The sequence below is a fragment of the Puccinia triticina genome, chromosome 7A (assembly GCF_026914185.1).
Source record: "Puccinia triticina chromosome 7A, complete sequence".
In the NCBI taxonomy this organism is placed as follows: Eukaryota; Fungi; Basidiomycota; class Pucciniomycetes; order Pucciniales; family Pucciniaceae; genus Puccinia; species Puccinia triticina.
Window position 1 is genome coordinate 2,638,961 of NC_070564.1, and position 16,747 is coordinate 2,655,707.

Consider the following 16,747-nt stretch of genomic DNA (forward strand, 5'->3'; position numbering starts at 1 on the left):
AAGGAAAAGTTAAATATGGAAAGCTACGAGGTTTGGGACGTCATCGATAAATGTCAAGACGATAAGCCGTTGAGCTGCACCTGGGTCTTTAAAATCAAACCTGAGTCGTCAAACCAGGCAGAAGAATATAAGGCAAGACTGTGCGTTCAAGGCTTCAAGGAAGTCTTTCGCAAAGACTATAAATTTACCTTCGCTCCTACCGGAAAATTGGTTTCTCTTTGGTTGCTCATTACTTTTGCGCTTCAACGGAATTTTCAATTCCATCAAATCGACGTGAAATGTGCATTCTTAAACGCTCCAATCAGAGAACGTATTACGCTCAATCCACCTCAAGGCTTTGACGTACCGCCCGGAAAGGTTCTACTTTTAAAGAAAGCTCTCTATGGACTTAAGCAAGCCCCTAAAGAATGGCACCTTACTCTTTCATCTTGGCTATTATCTGTTGGCTTCAATCGGAGCTATGCAGAGCCATGCATCTTCTGGTCTGAAAATACATGGCTTTATGTTCACGTTGATGATATTGCCATTTTTAGTTCAGAACCAGAGATCTTCAAAAACATGATCCGTAAACGCTTCAAAATCAAGGATCTTGGGAGCGCGATGCATCTTCTTGGAATGAAAGTGACTCAATCGTCAGAATCAGTTCATCTCACGCAAACACATTATATCGAGGAGACTCTCATCAAATATGGCTGTGACAGTTGTATTCCTTTGGCAACTCCAATGAAGCCGAACTCGCAACTTGTTAAAGCATCAAAGGCCAAAATAGATGAATTGAACAAACTTAACGTGCGATATCGTGGTCTGGTCGGAGCTCTAAACTATCTAAGTGTCACAACCCGACCGGATATAACTTTTACTGTTGGTTGTCTATCACAATTTTTAGAATCACCAGGCATTCTCCATTGGAATGCAGCTGTTCACTGCTTACGGTATCTAAAAGGATCCAAAGACTTCGGCATAACTTTGCGAAAAACTCCTGTAGAACAATCCAACTTCATCTTATACGTCGATGCGAGTTGGGCTAGTTGTCAAGTTACGGGGAAATCTACTACTGGCTACTTGATCCTATGGAACGACAACTTAATCTCATGGCGTTCAAAGAAGCAGTCAACAATCTCCTTGTCATCTACTGAAGCCGAATACATCACTATTACTGAAGTTACCAAAGAGCTTCTATGGCTAAAGATGGTCGTAGACTCCGCGCTAAAGATTCACATCTCGTTACCATTTGAAATCTTTGAAGACAATCAAGGCGCAATAATGTTAGCAAATAATGAAACTAATCATTCTGCATTCAAGACAAAACACATGAATCTTCGTTATCATTTTGTACAAGCCGAAATCATCGCAGAAACTATCACCCTGGTCTTCAAACGAACACATCTAATGCTAGCGGACTTTCTCACCAAGTCTATCGGGAGAGCGTCAATTTTCAAAGTTCTTTGTGTCCTTCGAGCAGGTATGCCCCCTGCCTGATGGGCTTGGTGCATGGGGGCGTGTTGGAATCTGAAGGTCTCAATGTGCTATTCTACGGTCCTATGGTTCGCAACCCGCGCGGTGCGACGACGGCGCAACTTTGACTTATGACGTCAAGAACTCCGAGTGGCAATACTGCATTTCTGGAGCAGTTGACCGTCCTCTTCTGAGGCTGTTGACCGCCACTATTTTCCCTTTCCTCATCTTGACTCCCACTTCGTTCGCGGCTCATCAAATCGTCAATCATATCATCGTACGCCGCGGTTCACTTGTTGAGGTCACTCGGTCTAGGCTGGCTATCCTTAGGTTCTTATATTTTCATTTTTATTCCTGTTGACCGTTGTGGTATTGTTTAATCTGATTACCTTTTTATCCAATTAGCCTCAAAGTCCTAGTTTTTGTTATTTCTGATTTCTCTCATAAGCTCTCATCCACAACCTTGTTCCTGTTTTATTTAGGTAAAAACTATCTCACTTTCTCAAATTGTATTTTCTTTATTTTATTGTCTTACTGAAACTATTTTATTTAGCCCAAATTTGTCAACAACCTTTCGGGCAATCCAACGCTCGTGCCCCACCCGTCGGGACTGTTGGCCCAATCCATGCGCCGGGCCGACCCTGATGACCAGCGCATTGGCATGGTTGGACTGACCTTCCCGTCGGCAAAGTTACCTTGGCGTCAATTTACCCCGGTTGGACAGGTCAGGCTGACCCTTTGGCATGTCCAACGTTGCGCCCGGTGGGCCTGACCATAATCCAACGCCGGGGCAAAAACAACGTCGGCACCGCTCAACAACTGGAGCCGTAGTGTACTCATCATCTTTTTCCGTTGAGCTAGGTGAGTAGTTTTATTTTCTTTCTCTCTTTTCTTTCTCTCTTTTCTTCCTCTCTTTTCTTCCTCTCTTTTCTTCCTCTCTTTTCTTCCTCTCTTTTCTTCCTCTCTTTTCTTCCTCTCTTTTCTTCCTCTCTTTTCATTCTCTCATTTCCTTTCTTTGTTATTGCCATGAACCATAATCCTTCCACGCACATACGCATCATCATCGTCCGTTGAGCGAGGTTGATTGCAAGAATTGGGAGATCCAAAGAGGAGAAGGGTTAGCATTGACTGTGGGAAGGTGGTCGAGGAGCCCACGGAGGCGAGGGCATCGAGGCAAGAGCGGGCCAAAAAAGTCGTACAGCGAGCTCCGCAGACGCCCCGTCTGTTGCACAGAAAGGCTTCCTCCCGGCTTCTGGCTTGCCTTGCGTGGCCGCAGGCCTTGTGAGCCAGATGTTTCCCACCATGTGTTCTCAGTGGCTTGGCTCTGTTGGCTGGCCCGCCCTGACTTATCACAAGTCCCTTGTTTCAGAGGGCCCTGGTACAGCCTGGGCTGGCGCAAAGCGCGACCTCCGAAGGAGGGACTTGCAGGTAAAGCCAAGAATTTGGCTTGAGAGCTTTCAGTGTTTTGGTGGGAGTTTTTTCCCGCTCCCCTTTCAGGGGTCTTCTCCTTGTGTATTCCTATCGCCTGTGGTGCCAGATTAAAGGCCTGATTTTTCTCTTTCTTTTGGTGTCAATCACCACTTTTTCCCCCTTCACAAACTCCTTCCATCCCCCTTTGAAGTGTGTGATTGTTTTGTGTTCGGCCAGAAGTGTGTATGCAAATTCCAAGAAGATCCATTTGGACTCAATTTAAATACAGAACTCCATCATCCATCCACCTTGACTGCTGAGCAAGGGCAACACTCTCCTTCAATTGTAGATATCACAAAAGTGACACTACATTGAAGCTGAGATGCTCAGCTATCCCGTGTACTTCAGCTCGCTGACTCACAATGAGTGCGCGCTGTGTAATGTAAATTTGATTCAAAAAGTTGGCCAAAAGCCACAAATTTCCTGAAGCTCTCACGCGTAAAAGAGCCGATAACTCATAAGCCTCCCATTGGGAATGGGAGATGCTTCACATCAGGGTGCTCCGCACCTCCAGTCCCGGGAGGCTTAGTTAAGTCAGGTGGACTTGCAGACGGGAACGGGCTCGGACGCTGCAGGCATCCAGCTGCAGGCGCCATCCGCGACACTCCCCACTTCCTCCCAAAGCCGCCACAGAAGCCGCACCACCAGCGCACAGAGAGAGACGGAAGGCCAGGTTACATGCATGACAGTGACAAGGTATGCAAAGAAACGATGTGTGTGTGGAAGGATACAGTCAATGGGAAGATAAGGAGGAAAAACGGGGGATTAATGCATAGACATGGAAGAGATAATGATAGGGATGGCGGGGGGGGGGGGGGGGGGGGGGGGGGGGGGGGGAGGGCGAGACTGGCGCCGACCTGGGCAACAAAAAGGAGGGTCAGGGGGGGAGTTGCTAGACGAGGAGAGCGGCGAGGAGGATGGCGGGGAGGAGGAGGGCGGCGCGGTCGAGGGACAGGGAGGGGGCGGCGTTCTTGGCGGCGTCGGCGGCGGTCTTGGCGGCGTTGCGGACGGAGGGCGGGAGCTTGCCGTCGACGAAGGCGGGGCCGCAGGAGGCGGAGATAGAGGCCATAGCTGCGGGCGAGGATTGGGCGGAGGAGGCGGCCATGAAGGCGGCGGACTGGGTGACCAGGGCGTGTCCGCAGTCGGTACAGTACGCGCCCTGCCTCTCAAACCACCGTCAGCCTCGGCTAGCCGAGAAATAAGGGGGGAGGGGGGCTTACGGGGGACACGGCGGCGAACGCTTGGCCGGCCGGCGTCGCGCTGCCCGTCAGCAGCGCCGTGACCTCCGAGATGGTGATGTTCTGGCCCGTGGCGGCTTGGACGTTGGCCAGGACGGAGGGGATGCAGAAGGTCGAGTTGGCGGCGTACTGGGTGCACAGCAAGTCCCTACCAACACACATGTCCATCAGTATCGCGGCTGTGTGGAGGGGGGGGGAGGGGGGCGTACTTGGCGCCGCTGTAGTTGGAGACGATGGTCTGCAGGGCCGTGGCGATCGCGGAGCCTTTCTGGATGTCGGCGGTGCACCCGGAGGCGACGGTCTGGTTGGCGGTTCTGAGGGTGTCGGGGGAACAGGGGGCGGCGGCGCAGACGGCGGAGATCCAGGTCTGAGGGCTTCGGAGTCAGCACACATGCAGAGAAGGGCAGGGGGGGAGAGAGACGCTTACGGTGAGGGGGGGGACGACGGAGCCGGGGGCGCCGATGACGGAGACGAGGCCCATGATGTTGGCGCAGGCGCCGAAGTCGCTGGTCAGCAGGCTGCCGGCGGCGGCCTGGCAGCCGGGCGACAGCCCCGAGGCCAGGGCCATCGGGCCGCCTGAGGACGAGGGGGTGCCAGCAGCGGACGAGGAGGTGCTGTTCGCTTGGCCGTGGACGGCGGCGGCGAGGACGGAGAGGAGCAGGAGCGAGAACATGGCGGGCGGGTGTCGATAGTTGTGGGGTGGGGTGTGTGTGTGTGGGTGGGGGTGGGGGGAAGAGAGTCGCTCGGGGGTATTTAATGGGTGGGGGTGGTATAGGCGACCGTTGGTGGGCAAACCTTATTCCTGGAGGGTGGTGACTGATGACATGATCGCAGCGATCGGGCGCCAGGCGGTGTGGGAGAGTGTCATGGGCCCATGCGCACAGCCCAGCAGCACTCGAGCCCTTCCATGGAAAACGGCTCTTGGCTCACAGCCCGCCAAGACTCGCCATCGCGAAGACTGCCGATCCTGCCCCAGCCATCCATCCGTGGCCTCGAGATTCACGGAGCCGGCTATGTACCCGCGTCTCCAGACCAACAAAACACAATCCGGAATGCTGCTTGTGCGGAGGCAGTCGACGGGGAAGTGCAAAAGAGGGGGGGCAAAAGAGTATGGAGTACCTGGGAGTCGAATCCAGTACCTCTCGCACACACCGCGGGGGATGCTAAGCGAGCGCTCTACCGATGAGCTAGAACCCCGCCTGTCCTCTGCGACTCCCGGGGCCTGGGTGGGGGTATATCTACCGCGATAGCCCGGCGGGAAGGCCCTGCTCTCTCTGCGATGAACATGGAACCCCGCAACTGACGAGGAGAGGAAGTCCTCTCCGCCCCCCCCAGTGCTCCTGCGCCCGCCGCGCGAGAACCGTCCGCACTGCTGTGAGCGCGCGAGTCATCGAGGGGGTGCTGTGTGGGGGCGGGGATCGGACGTAAGGATGGCCAATGGGCAGGCTTTCCAATGGGCCACCTGCGGGCTCCAATTGCGCCAATCAATTTTTTTTGGTCATGAACCAGACAAGACAGCCTCTGGGGTTCCAGACCATTTACGTGGACGAGAGGCCTGTTCAAGAAATAGCTCAAACCCCTTGCTTGGGTGTTGCCAGCCTGCCCATCAGCCATCCTTAAAATTCTTCGGACGGGATTCAAAGCAAAATGCGCGGGCGAGCAACGAAAGGCCAAGCGATGCAATGGCCGCTAATCGCTCGACATCGTCGTGCTCGATCTCGGCTGCTTCACGCACTGATGACGTAGCTGGCTGTGGGAAATGGCTCTCCCCGAGCGCACCACCGTCACCAGCAACGCCAGCGATAACGGCCAAAACTGGCTACGCTATCGTTACGTTGCGCGTTGCTGTAGCGATAGAGCTGCCCACCGTTGCGTCGAAGCCGGGCCCACCGGCTGGATATCATGCGATGGCATATGTATTAGATTCGTGTGTTGCGCACTCTGTCGGGAGCCGGATCGCTTGGCTGGCCCCGCCGTCGGGCTCGTCGGGTATCCGGAAGAGAGCCGTGTGCGAGGGACTGCTGAGGGAGATCAGGATGCCGTCGCGTCTGTCCCTAGGACCACGCGGAGCAGGAGCGGCTCCAATCGCACCCTGCTTGTTCTGTCCTAGCTGAGCGTCCGTTATTGCTGCATGCACATGTTCTCCCGTTCTCTCAACCGTTGCCTCCGCCTTTTCTCCGACCTTTCCTGCACGTCGGATCCAGGGTGTCCGGGCCAGCCCGGGTCGCCGAAGGAGCCTCCACAGATCCAGAGCTGCATGATCTTGGCGCGATGGAGAAGGGGCTGGTCGCCCGGACCGCCCAGGACCCGGACACGTCCCCGAAGCGAGCACACAGGGAAAACGCGGGTGAGATGGCGACAGGAGGAATGTCTATCATCCCGGAGCGCCCCAAACCACGCCGAAGCTCTCCCGCCACCATGCGCGGATACACTCGGTGAGTGTGCAGGTCCCGATTGTCCGCAGGACACCGGCCGGCGCGAGTGCGGCTATTGGTGGCGCGCCTCCGGCCGTGCTGTGAAGGCCTCTCTGGCCCAGAGCGATCGCGATCCGAGAGACTGTCCGCCGGCGCGCCGCTGCATCCTTCACAAACACCCGTCTGCTCGGCCCGTGCGTCTCTCGGCTCCTCCGGCCCGGCCCGGTCTGCAGGCACTCCGCGCCGTCGCCGGGCTTGTGAGTGTCCGAGTCCCGAGCCGTGGGGCGCGTGCTCCCGGCTCCGGGAGCACGGAGAGACTGTTCACGGCCCCCCGCTTACACCCGCCAAGATACATGCCTGACTGAAGCAAGGGACTTGTTACACACACTCTCTCCGACCGCCGCGCATCTTCGAAGCTCCCTCGCCTCCGCGCGCGGAAGCCTTGGTGTTTCATGAGGTGCTGGCTTTGCTCTGGTCCGGCTCGCGGACCAGGATGGACGCTTGAAGCGGTTGTGTACCTTTCTCTATTTTTGTGCGCTTGCGACATTTGCTATTTGGAGGTCGTCAACTCAGAGGCATGAACTATGGTACCCCTCGACGTCCCTTAGCTTTGTCTGACTTTTAGAAGCCCGATTTCTGGTATGATGACTGGGTTTGATCAAGCATGTTTATTACCTTGTGTCGGATTTAGTAGCCGGGCTCCTGCCGAGAGGACGTCGTCGGGCTCGTGAGTTTCCTGAAGAAGGGGTCTCGAAGCAGAATAGGAGGATGACATGGGGTCTGTCCCTAACTTAACCAAGTCCCACCCTCCTCCGTGCGTATGGGGACCGAGCGCAACAAAGCCCGCGAGTAACGAGCCCTAACGAGCCTAACAACGAGAAGTATTTTCCCAGCTGAGCGCTACATGGTATCTTGTCTACTAATGCTGTCTGTTCAGTTTCTTGCCGATGTTTCTTTATTTATCTCTCTTCTTGAAGCCAACAACTTACACAATTAGCCTTCTCCGAACATTTTTTTTTTGCAGTTTGTGTGTATGGTGATGGTCAAAGGAGATAATCCCGCAATACAGAGTTTGGGAAGCTTTGCACGATGGAGATGCTGAATTATGAGTTATAGCCAGGATTCACAAGAATAAGGGTAAGTTCAAATGGTGAGGAGTGTATAAAAAAAACCTCGTTTGGAAATGCTATCTCTTACGGAGGAATAAGGAGGAATAGCATTCAGGACTGCCGTATAGCTTGCAGATTCTTTCACATCGACATGCTCCGATAAGTCATCAGTCCTCTCCCTGAGGGTGAGATCTCGGCGTTGGACACCCCGACCAGGCTACTCCGGCCCGCCAAAGCAAGGGCGCCGACTTTGATAAGAAGTAAATTCGGCGAAGGCCGACATGGTGAATTATCTCTTCTGGGCGTTGCTAGCACCTTTGTTTATGGTTTTACTCCACAGCGGCCCGCAAGAGTGTCAATATGCTTTCGGAGCTCGATGGATCCTTACTAAGGCAAATTACGACAAAAAAAAGGAAACACTCCATCTGACAACTCCGCTCGTTCGGCAGCCCTGGGGTGGTGGGTCTCATGATGGGGTTCATCGCCCAGTTGACCGTGTTCTTATCCGAGTCTCGCCCCTTTGGGACCATTGCACTCAGACAGTCAGCAAGTTAAATAGTCGTTCATTGCTGTTAATTTCCCTCCTTTGCGTTCCCTTCTCTTGTTCTTTTCTTTTTGGTCAAGCAATAATAATCCGATCGTCCAACCATCCAACTTGCTAATGATATCATTCACCCGATACAAGTAGCCCTTCACCCGACTATACCATCTGCAACCCCTTCCAGTCAATCCATTAATACCAATAATCAATTAACAAAGAGTCTTCTCCCCGACAAACCCAATGGTCAACCGATTCTTATAGGCATTTAATTAATAATCTCCAAAGATAAATAAAGCATCAGCCACCAAAGAGATAAAAAAATTGTTGCCATCTGTAGATAAAAAGCAACGATCGTAGTTTGCAGCACCGCTAGCACTCTCTACCTACCACTGCTTCCACAAAAAATACATCAGCAAACCAGCCCGGCTGCTTGAACCGGTCAACAGGCTCCCAAGCCCAGCCCAAAATCTGTTTACCAATATATAATATTTTACAGAAGCGAAATGCCACCGCGGCCCTGCAGCTCACTTGGTTTTACCAGCAGCCCCCCAGCCAGCTCAGTCGGCATCAACCGGTCGAGACCAGGCGCGAATGCGGCGGGCTCAGCGGGGGCGGCGTCCGCTGCCGATCTCTACGCCGATCTGCTTCCGTTGGACCTCCTAGACGATGCTAACTTGTCTATCCCCCCGCCGCCTTATGAGCTTATCGACCCGATTCCGGCCGTTACGGCTCGCCTCAACATCAACGACCATGGTGCCGCCACCATCCCCGACCACGGTAATGAAGATAGTGTAAACACCAATAGGGCTGGTGTCTCAGCTCACTCGGCACCTGCATCCGCCGGCAATTCGTCAGTGAGTCGCCAGTCTGCCCCAGCGTCAACTAGTACCACCATCGCCCCCGTGCAGACGAGAGAGCGTCCATCAGGGATTGCTGTCTATCCCAAACCAGCACGCCCCCGCGGGCCTCGGCCATTGTTGACCGGCCGATCACACTCTGAGCTGGCCCCAATGAGCATGGCTGGGTGCACTGTCTTTGGGAGCCAACATCCGCCGGACTCGGCTCGGACTCCCGTCACCTTGCCGGCGCCCTCTGGAAGCCATCAGTCCGCCAAGGCTCCTCGGAAGCTGGCCAAGTATCGCCCTGCCCCGTCCAACATCGTCAATCGGGGTCAAGTCAACCAGGTCTACCAGCCAGCTACGCTCTATCATCCTCTGTCGCCATCAGAATCCGCTGTCTCGTATAGCCGACCTCCACTCAGTAACGCCTGTAAGTCGCGTGCTTCTCTTGGCTAGATCTTGGCCCGCTTTCACAGTCCATCTGTGCTGATTGGCGCTCGGTTTGTTGCACAGCAAGGGCCCATAAGATCCGGGCCAAGAGGAGCGGCGGCCAGCACCGATCGAGCAACATCGATTCCCGCTCGACCGACGCGGCCATCCTGAATAACCTTGCGAAAGCCGAACAGACGAGGAACGACCATCACCAGGCGGCTGCCTCAGACCGATCTGCCGGCCGCGCCCATACCAGCATCCTTGAGCATACTCCGGCCAACTGTCATGCTCCCTCTCGGACTCTCGGCCAGCCAGGCCGGTTCGTCTGTCCCAATTGTCGGGCCAGCTTCTATAACCATCAGCTCGTTACCTTGCATCATCGATTCATTCATAACTCTCACAGCTCTCCGTCCATGTAACATCATGAATAAGACCAACAGACCCTTAGTCCAACCTGCCACCTCCGACACGCCCACGCCCACCCCCCACTTACACTACCGATCGATTACTCCTTCCTCAGTCTGCTCAATACATCCCCAGAGTAGCTTCCTTCTCTTAGTCTTACCAGCCTTGCTTCAGTACTTTTAGTTATCTCGCAATCTCTGTCAAGTTTTCGTTCCTAAAATCACTGCCGCATAAAAACCTAGCATTTCGTCACTCAGAGCGTTCTCTCCCCCCCCAAAAAAACTGCTCGACAACTTCCCGGCCCTTCACACCCTTCTATAAGCAGATTTCCATCTCTTCCAGTTCGTTTTTTAAGCTTTCACTATGGCTGTGTATTTCTTACCATTATGTGTAGCTCGTGCTCCAGATCCTGTGATTTCGCCTTGTTTCGTTGGAGGTATATTTTGAGTAGGAGTTCAGAGCAGGAAGCGTCGAGCGTGAAACCAGAGATGAGGAGCTAGAGATATGAAAAGCATGTAAAAAACACGGAACACGCATCATCGTAGCCTTCAAATTTCATCAAAACCGTTTGTTTAGTTGTGTGTGAAGCAATCACTGCTGTTCTGCTAGATCTTATCTGGATCCTTTCAGGAGGAGCTGTTGATAACCCAATTGGCCAAAGTTCGTGCACATTTTAAGAAGGAAGGAGGGGGAGGAGAACCTCCGAAATTGGCGAGGAGGAAAGAAGCACCAAGACGTTTTTCATCATGTTTTCCCATCCACGATTGCTCAACAGGGTTTTCAAAAATTCATGTTTCCCCGCAAAATTCAAAAAACCTGAGACTGACAACTGCCACTCAGTTGCTTCCTTCAGGTAAATCAGTTAGGTCAGTTCGGCTTTTCCTCGTGTCCATTCCGAAAGGATAGCTCTGAGCATTATTCAAGCATCTAAATGTGTAGACACATGAAGGCGGTGTCAATTGTCTACATGCCTCTGTTGTGATGCCAAATTTTTAGGTACCAATTTACCTTTGAGGTTCTTCTGCTGCTTCGGGAAAACAATTATATGTAAGACGCAGCCATGAAGCGGCATGTCCATTCGGATTGCAGGGAAACCACTCGAGTCTGCGCCATAGAATGCCAAGCATGACGGGATGGATCGCTGACCAAAAGCCACTGAAACTTCAGATCTGCTTTCGGGAAAGAGCGAAGAAAATCGTCCACCCCTGCTTGGTCGCCCAAACCAGAATTTGAAATTTGTAGATTCCTTTTGGGCAGTCGGTCCGGACTCCGCAGGACGAGTCTTGTTCACGCTTTCACCAAATGAGCACATTATATATACCTGGTGCCCGGCTGCAATCCCTCGCCAAAGTCTCGTACGTCGTGCGACTAAGAATTCCGCCTTAACATCAACAGTGGACCCTATCCAACTTACCAGCTTGCGTCTCAGCGATAAAAGAATGTGCCGCGGATTACTTGTGACTTCATTAATGCTCAACTTGATCCACAGCGCGTGGTGTTTAACGACTCAACCCCGTAATTACATCGCTTCCGGAGAAGCTCGTTACTGTATGTCATTATCTGCTCCCAAATCCTCTGCGCACAACATCTAGATGGCTGATGTAGATCTCCTTCCTCGGCTGTACTAACGAAACGCGTACTTTTTGTTTGAAGATGATGTTGCCACCGGTGCACAAACCACTTGCGGTGGATATCATTCCAGTTCGGACAAGATTTGCGCAGCTGGTCGATCAGTTTTTGGCCAAGGACGTCGCTGTGGACAGTCTCTTGTAATTTATTACGGCTCTAAGCGTACAACCTGTATCTTGGATGATAGTCAGTATCAGCTTGAGGTCAAAGAATTCATCGGCTTCTGGTGCACTGACGCATGCATGACCTTCTCGTCGCAGAATGTCCAACGTGTGGGGGGAACTCTCTTGATCTGTCTCCCGCCGTGTTCCAGGCACTTGCACCATTACCGCAGGGAGTGTTGCGAGTACGTTGATTTCAAAGCACATAAGCGAAGGTGCCATCCACTGCGAGCAACATCGAACCAAGGTGCTGATCGCTTCACTTCCTGCATGATCACCAGGTTCACTGGCACTTTGCTTGAATTTTACCACTCGTCCTCGCGATATTTCGGAACCAATCTCAGTGACACATTCCAATGACAAAGGACATTCTCGACGACAATTTGCCCTCTTTCAACTTTCATAATACTCGCTGCAGTACCAGATTTGGCCTCGAAATTCATCACATACCCGTTTTTACTCGGCCGAATGATCTCTTTATCAACACCATTAATAGTCTGATCAAAGTGTCTGCATTTCTTTTTCTTTCTATACAAAAACCCATTTATATTATTTTCGAGTAGTGGTTTCAAAGATTTGGAAAAAGAGAAAGCAAGTTGCTCACCTTCAATTTCATCCAATATGGGTTTTGATCCAGTTTATACCGGGTCCTCATTGGCCATTGATATCCATTTCAGCGGGTGGATATCAATCGTGCAATTTGGCATCGCAACCCATGCCCTGCCCCCCTCCCCGGGTCTTCGGGGGGGGGGGGGGTGAAAACATGTAATTTCGATGGGGGAAGAATATTTTTGGGAGGGGGATAAAAGGCGCGGTTTTCTCAACCTTTCCTGTGAGAGCAGGTGAGAGCTGTACCTGGATCAAGCTGTGCTTCTCCTATTTGACAGGATACTGGAGGAGTGAGTGCTCCGGGGTGCCTCGGGAGGTGGGGCATCCTGTGCGGACTGCGCCTTTACCACCACGAACCAACCTGTAACCTAAGCTGGTGATATATCACCTGTCACGCAGTCCCGCCTCTTTATCCGTTCCAGCGACCCACGCGATAATCCGTCCACATCCACGAAGGTCACGCCCCCGTCCGCCGGTTCCAGCAGGTTCAACGAGGTATATATATGCCCATCTTACTCAGCCTTCAATATGCTCGTCTCGGCCCCGGATGACAGTAGCTTACGCTTTCCAGAGGGTGATCTAAATTGCTTTAGATTCACTGTCTCCTGTCCCACAACTCGTCTTCGCATCCCCGAGAATGTCAGCTCAGACGAAAATCTTGCGAACGGCTAACGTGAGTCAAATGCCGGGACCCACGTCTCTTGCCACTATCCACCAGTTCACCATTACTGATATCGGTCGCTGCTCTCTTTTCCCTTTTCTATATTCAATCTTAGGCCCCCCGCACAACCCCCGATGAGACCGAGCTTATGGTAGCCCAAGCTATCCTCGATCTCGAGACTAACGTTCCCGATCTCACCGCCGAACTTCGTCCTCTCCAAATCAGCGCTGCTCGTGAGGTTGAGGTCAAGGGTGGACGCAAGGCCATTGTTATCTTTGTACCTGTCCCTCAAGTCAAAGCCTTCCACAAAGTCCAAGGCCGGTAAATCGATCTTCATCCTCAGTGATCTCAATATATCACTCAAAGCTTACTCGTCGCCCTCTTTGCTTGCAGACTGACCCGGGAACTTGAAAAGAAATTCTCTGACCGCCATGTCGTCTTCATTGGTCAGCGCCGAATGATGCGTAAGCCTACCCGCGGCACCCGACAAAAGCAACAGCGCCCACGATCCCGTACTTTGAAAGAAGTGCATGAAAAGATTTTGGAGGACTTGGTCTACCCTACCGAAATCACCGGCAAACGAATCCGTTTCCACACCGACGGTTCCAAGGTCATGAAAGTGTCAGTCTTTGATTTTCCTCAACCCCACTCTCTTACAGTCTATTGAATGTATTTTTCTCCGGTACAGCTTCCTTGACTCGAAGGATGCAACTTCATTGGAATACAAGTTGGACTCCTTCTCGTCCGTCTACCACCGACTTACTGGAAAGACTGTTCACTTTGAATTCCCCACTGTCCAAGAAATTTAAAGCACATCCATTCTACCTGGACTTCACTTTGAATTTCCCACTGTCCTAGAAAAAAAAGTACATCCATTGCACCTGCACCCCAGGCCCAGGGGGGGGGCTGAGGTCCTTCCGCAGCTCTCACCGCATCTGAATAGCCCGAAGGCTTTATCGGGCGATAAGTTACCCCGGATTAGGGCACTTAGAGCATTCTCACCGCGGGCGGGATTTCCGGGGCACTAAAATTTGATCTCTGGGAGTGCACAGCCAGTTTTAGCACCCCAACCTGCTGCAGCATACACTGCAATCCTCCAACGGAGTCTAAAAATCCATGAAACGCATATGCTATCGCCCCCGGTCCACTACCTACACCCCGGGAGTACCTCCACGTGCACCTAACTGAAAATTTCCGAGGATTCCTCGGGAACCCGTGCGCGAGGTCGGACCTGCAGGTGATGGTCCAGGGTATCACGAGGTCACCACCCATATCTCAGGGGTGGCCTCGACGGGATCAACCCAAGAAATCCACGGATGCCATGAGCTTTCCGTGGACACCTCGAAGCCTCCCCATGATACAAAACATTTGCAGCGCCCACGGGTGCCCCACTATCCGACAAGTGGTCGGTTCCACGTGAGTTCATGGTGCGCTCCACTAATCTGATGGGCTCATCGGGCTCATGGGAGGTACATTGCGGGCTCCGGATTGTGCACACCGGCTTACAATCTGTCAGATATCATAGGGGTACCACCGGGGTATCCGTACTACATTGCATATCAGTGGCCATTGTGAGAGGAAAAAAGGGGAAGGAAAGAGGTAAAAGGGAAAAAAAAAAACATTTCTGAGGTGGGAGAGAGAGAGAGATAAAACTATGTGGAGGGAAAACAACTACGAAATCAGAAAATCTCCGCCGGAATGTGAGCTTCCTCATTGGCGGTCGGCGGGGCAAGGCTTTGGCTAGTGATCTGCTCTTGCACCTCCTCATCAGAAGGGAGAGCAACTGCGACACCCTGAATGTCAATTGCGGTGTTTGTACCATCAAACAACTCGGCATCGTAGGCAATGACCATACGGGCAAAGCTGAAAATGGCCCACAGTCAGTTTACCATTAAGATTTTTGCTCAAGCAAAAAATACTTACACAATCTTGAAATTGTTTGGCTTTGTTCGCATTTATGGTTGTCAAAGTTGAATTTCATGCATGTATAAATGCATAAATCATAAATTCATAAAACTTTGTTTGCAGGGGATCTCACCAATCTGCTTAAGTAATCTTTGGCTTTCCCAGCCAAAGAATTTTTATGAATTTATGATTTACGCATTTATGCATGCATGAATTCCAACTTTGACAACCATAATTAGTTCCAAATGTCAATCTATTACCTCCCAAGGTGAGTGAGGTGGGGCGGTGGTTCTGTCAACCTGTCGCTGAATGAATAAGTGTAGGCAAATGTACACCATCTGTACCCTCATGCTCGCGGTGAGGGACTGGATTATGCTGGCCCGCTCTTCCAGTTCATGACGTGGTGAAATTGCCTGTAAGATCTGATCACCCAGGGATCAGCTACATAAACAAGTGTTAGATTGATTGGACAAGGTTAGCACTCACCTTGACAATGAGGTCATTCAGCTTGGGGATTGGCTGGGGATTACTACTGCAACCTGGCCTTGCTCCGGTCGTAATCTAAACACAAACATGTCAGAGGTACATGGGAAAAAGGGAAAATAATCGAGAAATGAATGACTCACCAATTTGGCAAGGGTGCTCTTTTCATACTTGAGCAACTCTTGGATGAGGCCCCTAACTCGCGTAAGTGCCTTGTTTTCTGGGGTGAGATAACCTGGGGCATGAACGTCTCCTTCCACTCATTTTGCATCATATCAATTAGGGTGTTCAAAGTTGACTTGCATAAAATCAAAACACCATAAAATCACAAAATACTGAGGTGAAAAAAATATGTACACCCAAACACTCAAATTAGAGCAACATTTCTAAAATGGTACATATAAAATCATCATTTGAAAGTTTTATGATTTTATGATTTTATGTAATGAAAATTTTATGATTTCAACTTTGAACACCTTAAATGCTGGCCTGCAGTACCGGCCAAATTCAGCCAAATTTACCTTGCTAGACCGTCAAAGTTCTACTTGGGACTTACCTTTACTAACACCAGAGGTGTCCCAGCTATGAGCAAGCGATTCGCCACGGTTTGGGTGCAACCGTTGTGAGAACTCCTTTGGGATGGGTTGGCAGTCCTTTGAGGGGCAAATAACAATATGATATTCCAGCTAAGTAATACTACCGTTATGGGTGGTTTGAAAGACCTGCCCCTCTATTATACTACAGAATTCTGACAACAAATTTATTTATTGTTGTGGCGTGACTTTATGATGGAGAAAACTTGTATGTAGTAGTCCCTGTCAGACCTAGATCAGTTTTAACAAGTACAAGATGCGTATACAACCTCTATATGGCGAGATGGGCAAAGAATATAATCAAGTGAGAATATGTTTTGTTGGGTTTTTAATGGTTTCAGCAGAGGGAAGTGATGATGGAGTGTGATATCAAATTTCTATGTTAATGTATGATGACTGTGTCTTCCGTGATGATGGCAAAAAATGATGACTGGTGACCACTGAGCTGGGGTGCCTGGGTGATGATGGAAAAATGGTGGGAGGAGGGCCTCCTTATATATTCTTTTCTGAGTTATTTTTGCTGGTGAGGGCTGCACTTGAGGCATTTCTGCTGGTGGTGACCCTGTGGATTGCACTGCCTTCTGCAAGGGGTGCATAACTTACACTGATGTTCCGCATGACAATGTGTGATTTGTACTTTTTAAGGCAAAGTCCGTCTAGGTTGGTTGCACTGCCAAAGTGGAGGCTTTCTGACCGCATGCATTGATGTAAGGTCCGCGCAAATTTGTTGAGTTTTTGAGTGGAGGCCTAGTCAATGCAGTTTCCAATGTGCAGGTTGCGTGAGGTGATCTGTAGCTAATAGT

General features: G+C 51.3%; 5 protein-coding genes across 5 annotated transcripts; 4 read left to right on the forward strand and 1 right to left on the reverse strand.

Moving 5' to 3' along the window:
- Window positions 1-3,817: 3,817 nt before the first annotated feature.
- On the reverse strand, window positions 3,818-4,836 carry PtA15_7A322 (uncharacterized protein; the record flags this gene model as incomplete). The annotated part of the gene is made up of 4 exons (XM_053170918.1): window positions 3,818-4,084; window positions 4,146-4,311; window positions 4,373-4,530; window positions 4,591-4,836. The coding sequence occupies 4 exons, from the start codon at window positions 4,834-4,836 to the stop codon at window positions 3,818-3,820; spliced, it is 837 nt and encodes a 278-aa protein (XP_053022151.1).
- Window positions 4,837-5,037: 201 nt separating this feature from the next.
- PtA15_7A323 (uncharacterized protein) lies at window positions 5,038-6,942 on the forward strand (the record flags this gene model as incomplete). Its single annotated transcript, XM_053170919.1, has 3 exons — window positions 5,038-5,235; window positions 6,222-6,510; window positions 6,611-6,942. The coding sequence occupies 3 exons, from the start codon at window positions 5,038-5,040 to the stop codon at window positions 6,940-6,942; spliced, it is 819 nt and encodes a 272-aa protein (XP_053022152.1).
- A 1,788-nt stretch (window positions 6,943-8,730) lies between these two features.
- Window positions 8,731-9,917, forward strand: PtA15_7A324 (uncharacterized protein; the record flags this gene model as incomplete). The annotated part of the gene is made up of 2 exons (XM_053170920.1): window positions 8,731-9,496; window positions 9,580-9,917. The coding sequence occupies 2 exons, from the start codon at window positions 8,731-8,733 to the stop codon at window positions 9,915-9,917; spliced, it is 1,104 nt and encodes a 367-aa protein (XP_053022153.1).
- Window positions 9,918-11,205: 1,288 nt separating this feature from the next.
- On the forward strand, window positions 11,206-11,887 carry PtA15_7A325 (uncharacterized protein; the record flags this gene model as incomplete). Its single annotated transcript, XM_053170921.1, has 4 exons — window positions 11,206-11,258; window positions 11,321-11,451; window positions 11,557-11,718; window positions 11,793-11,887. 4 exons carry the CDS (start codon window positions 11,206-11,208, stop codon window positions 11,885-11,887), a joined length of 441 nt encoding a protein of 146 aa, XP_053022154.1.
- A 1,052-nt stretch (window positions 11,888-12,939) lies between these two features.
- Window positions 12,940-13,772, forward strand: PtA15_7A326 (uncharacterized protein; the record flags this gene model as incomplete). Its single annotated transcript, XM_053170922.1, has 4 exons — window positions 12,940-12,975; window positions 13,079-13,284; window positions 13,357-13,584; window positions 13,652-13,772. 4 exons carry the CDS (start codon window positions 12,940-12,942, stop codon window positions 13,770-13,772), a joined length of 591 nt encoding a protein of 196 aa, XP_053022155.1.
- Window positions 13,773-16,747: the final 2,975 nt, after the last annotated feature.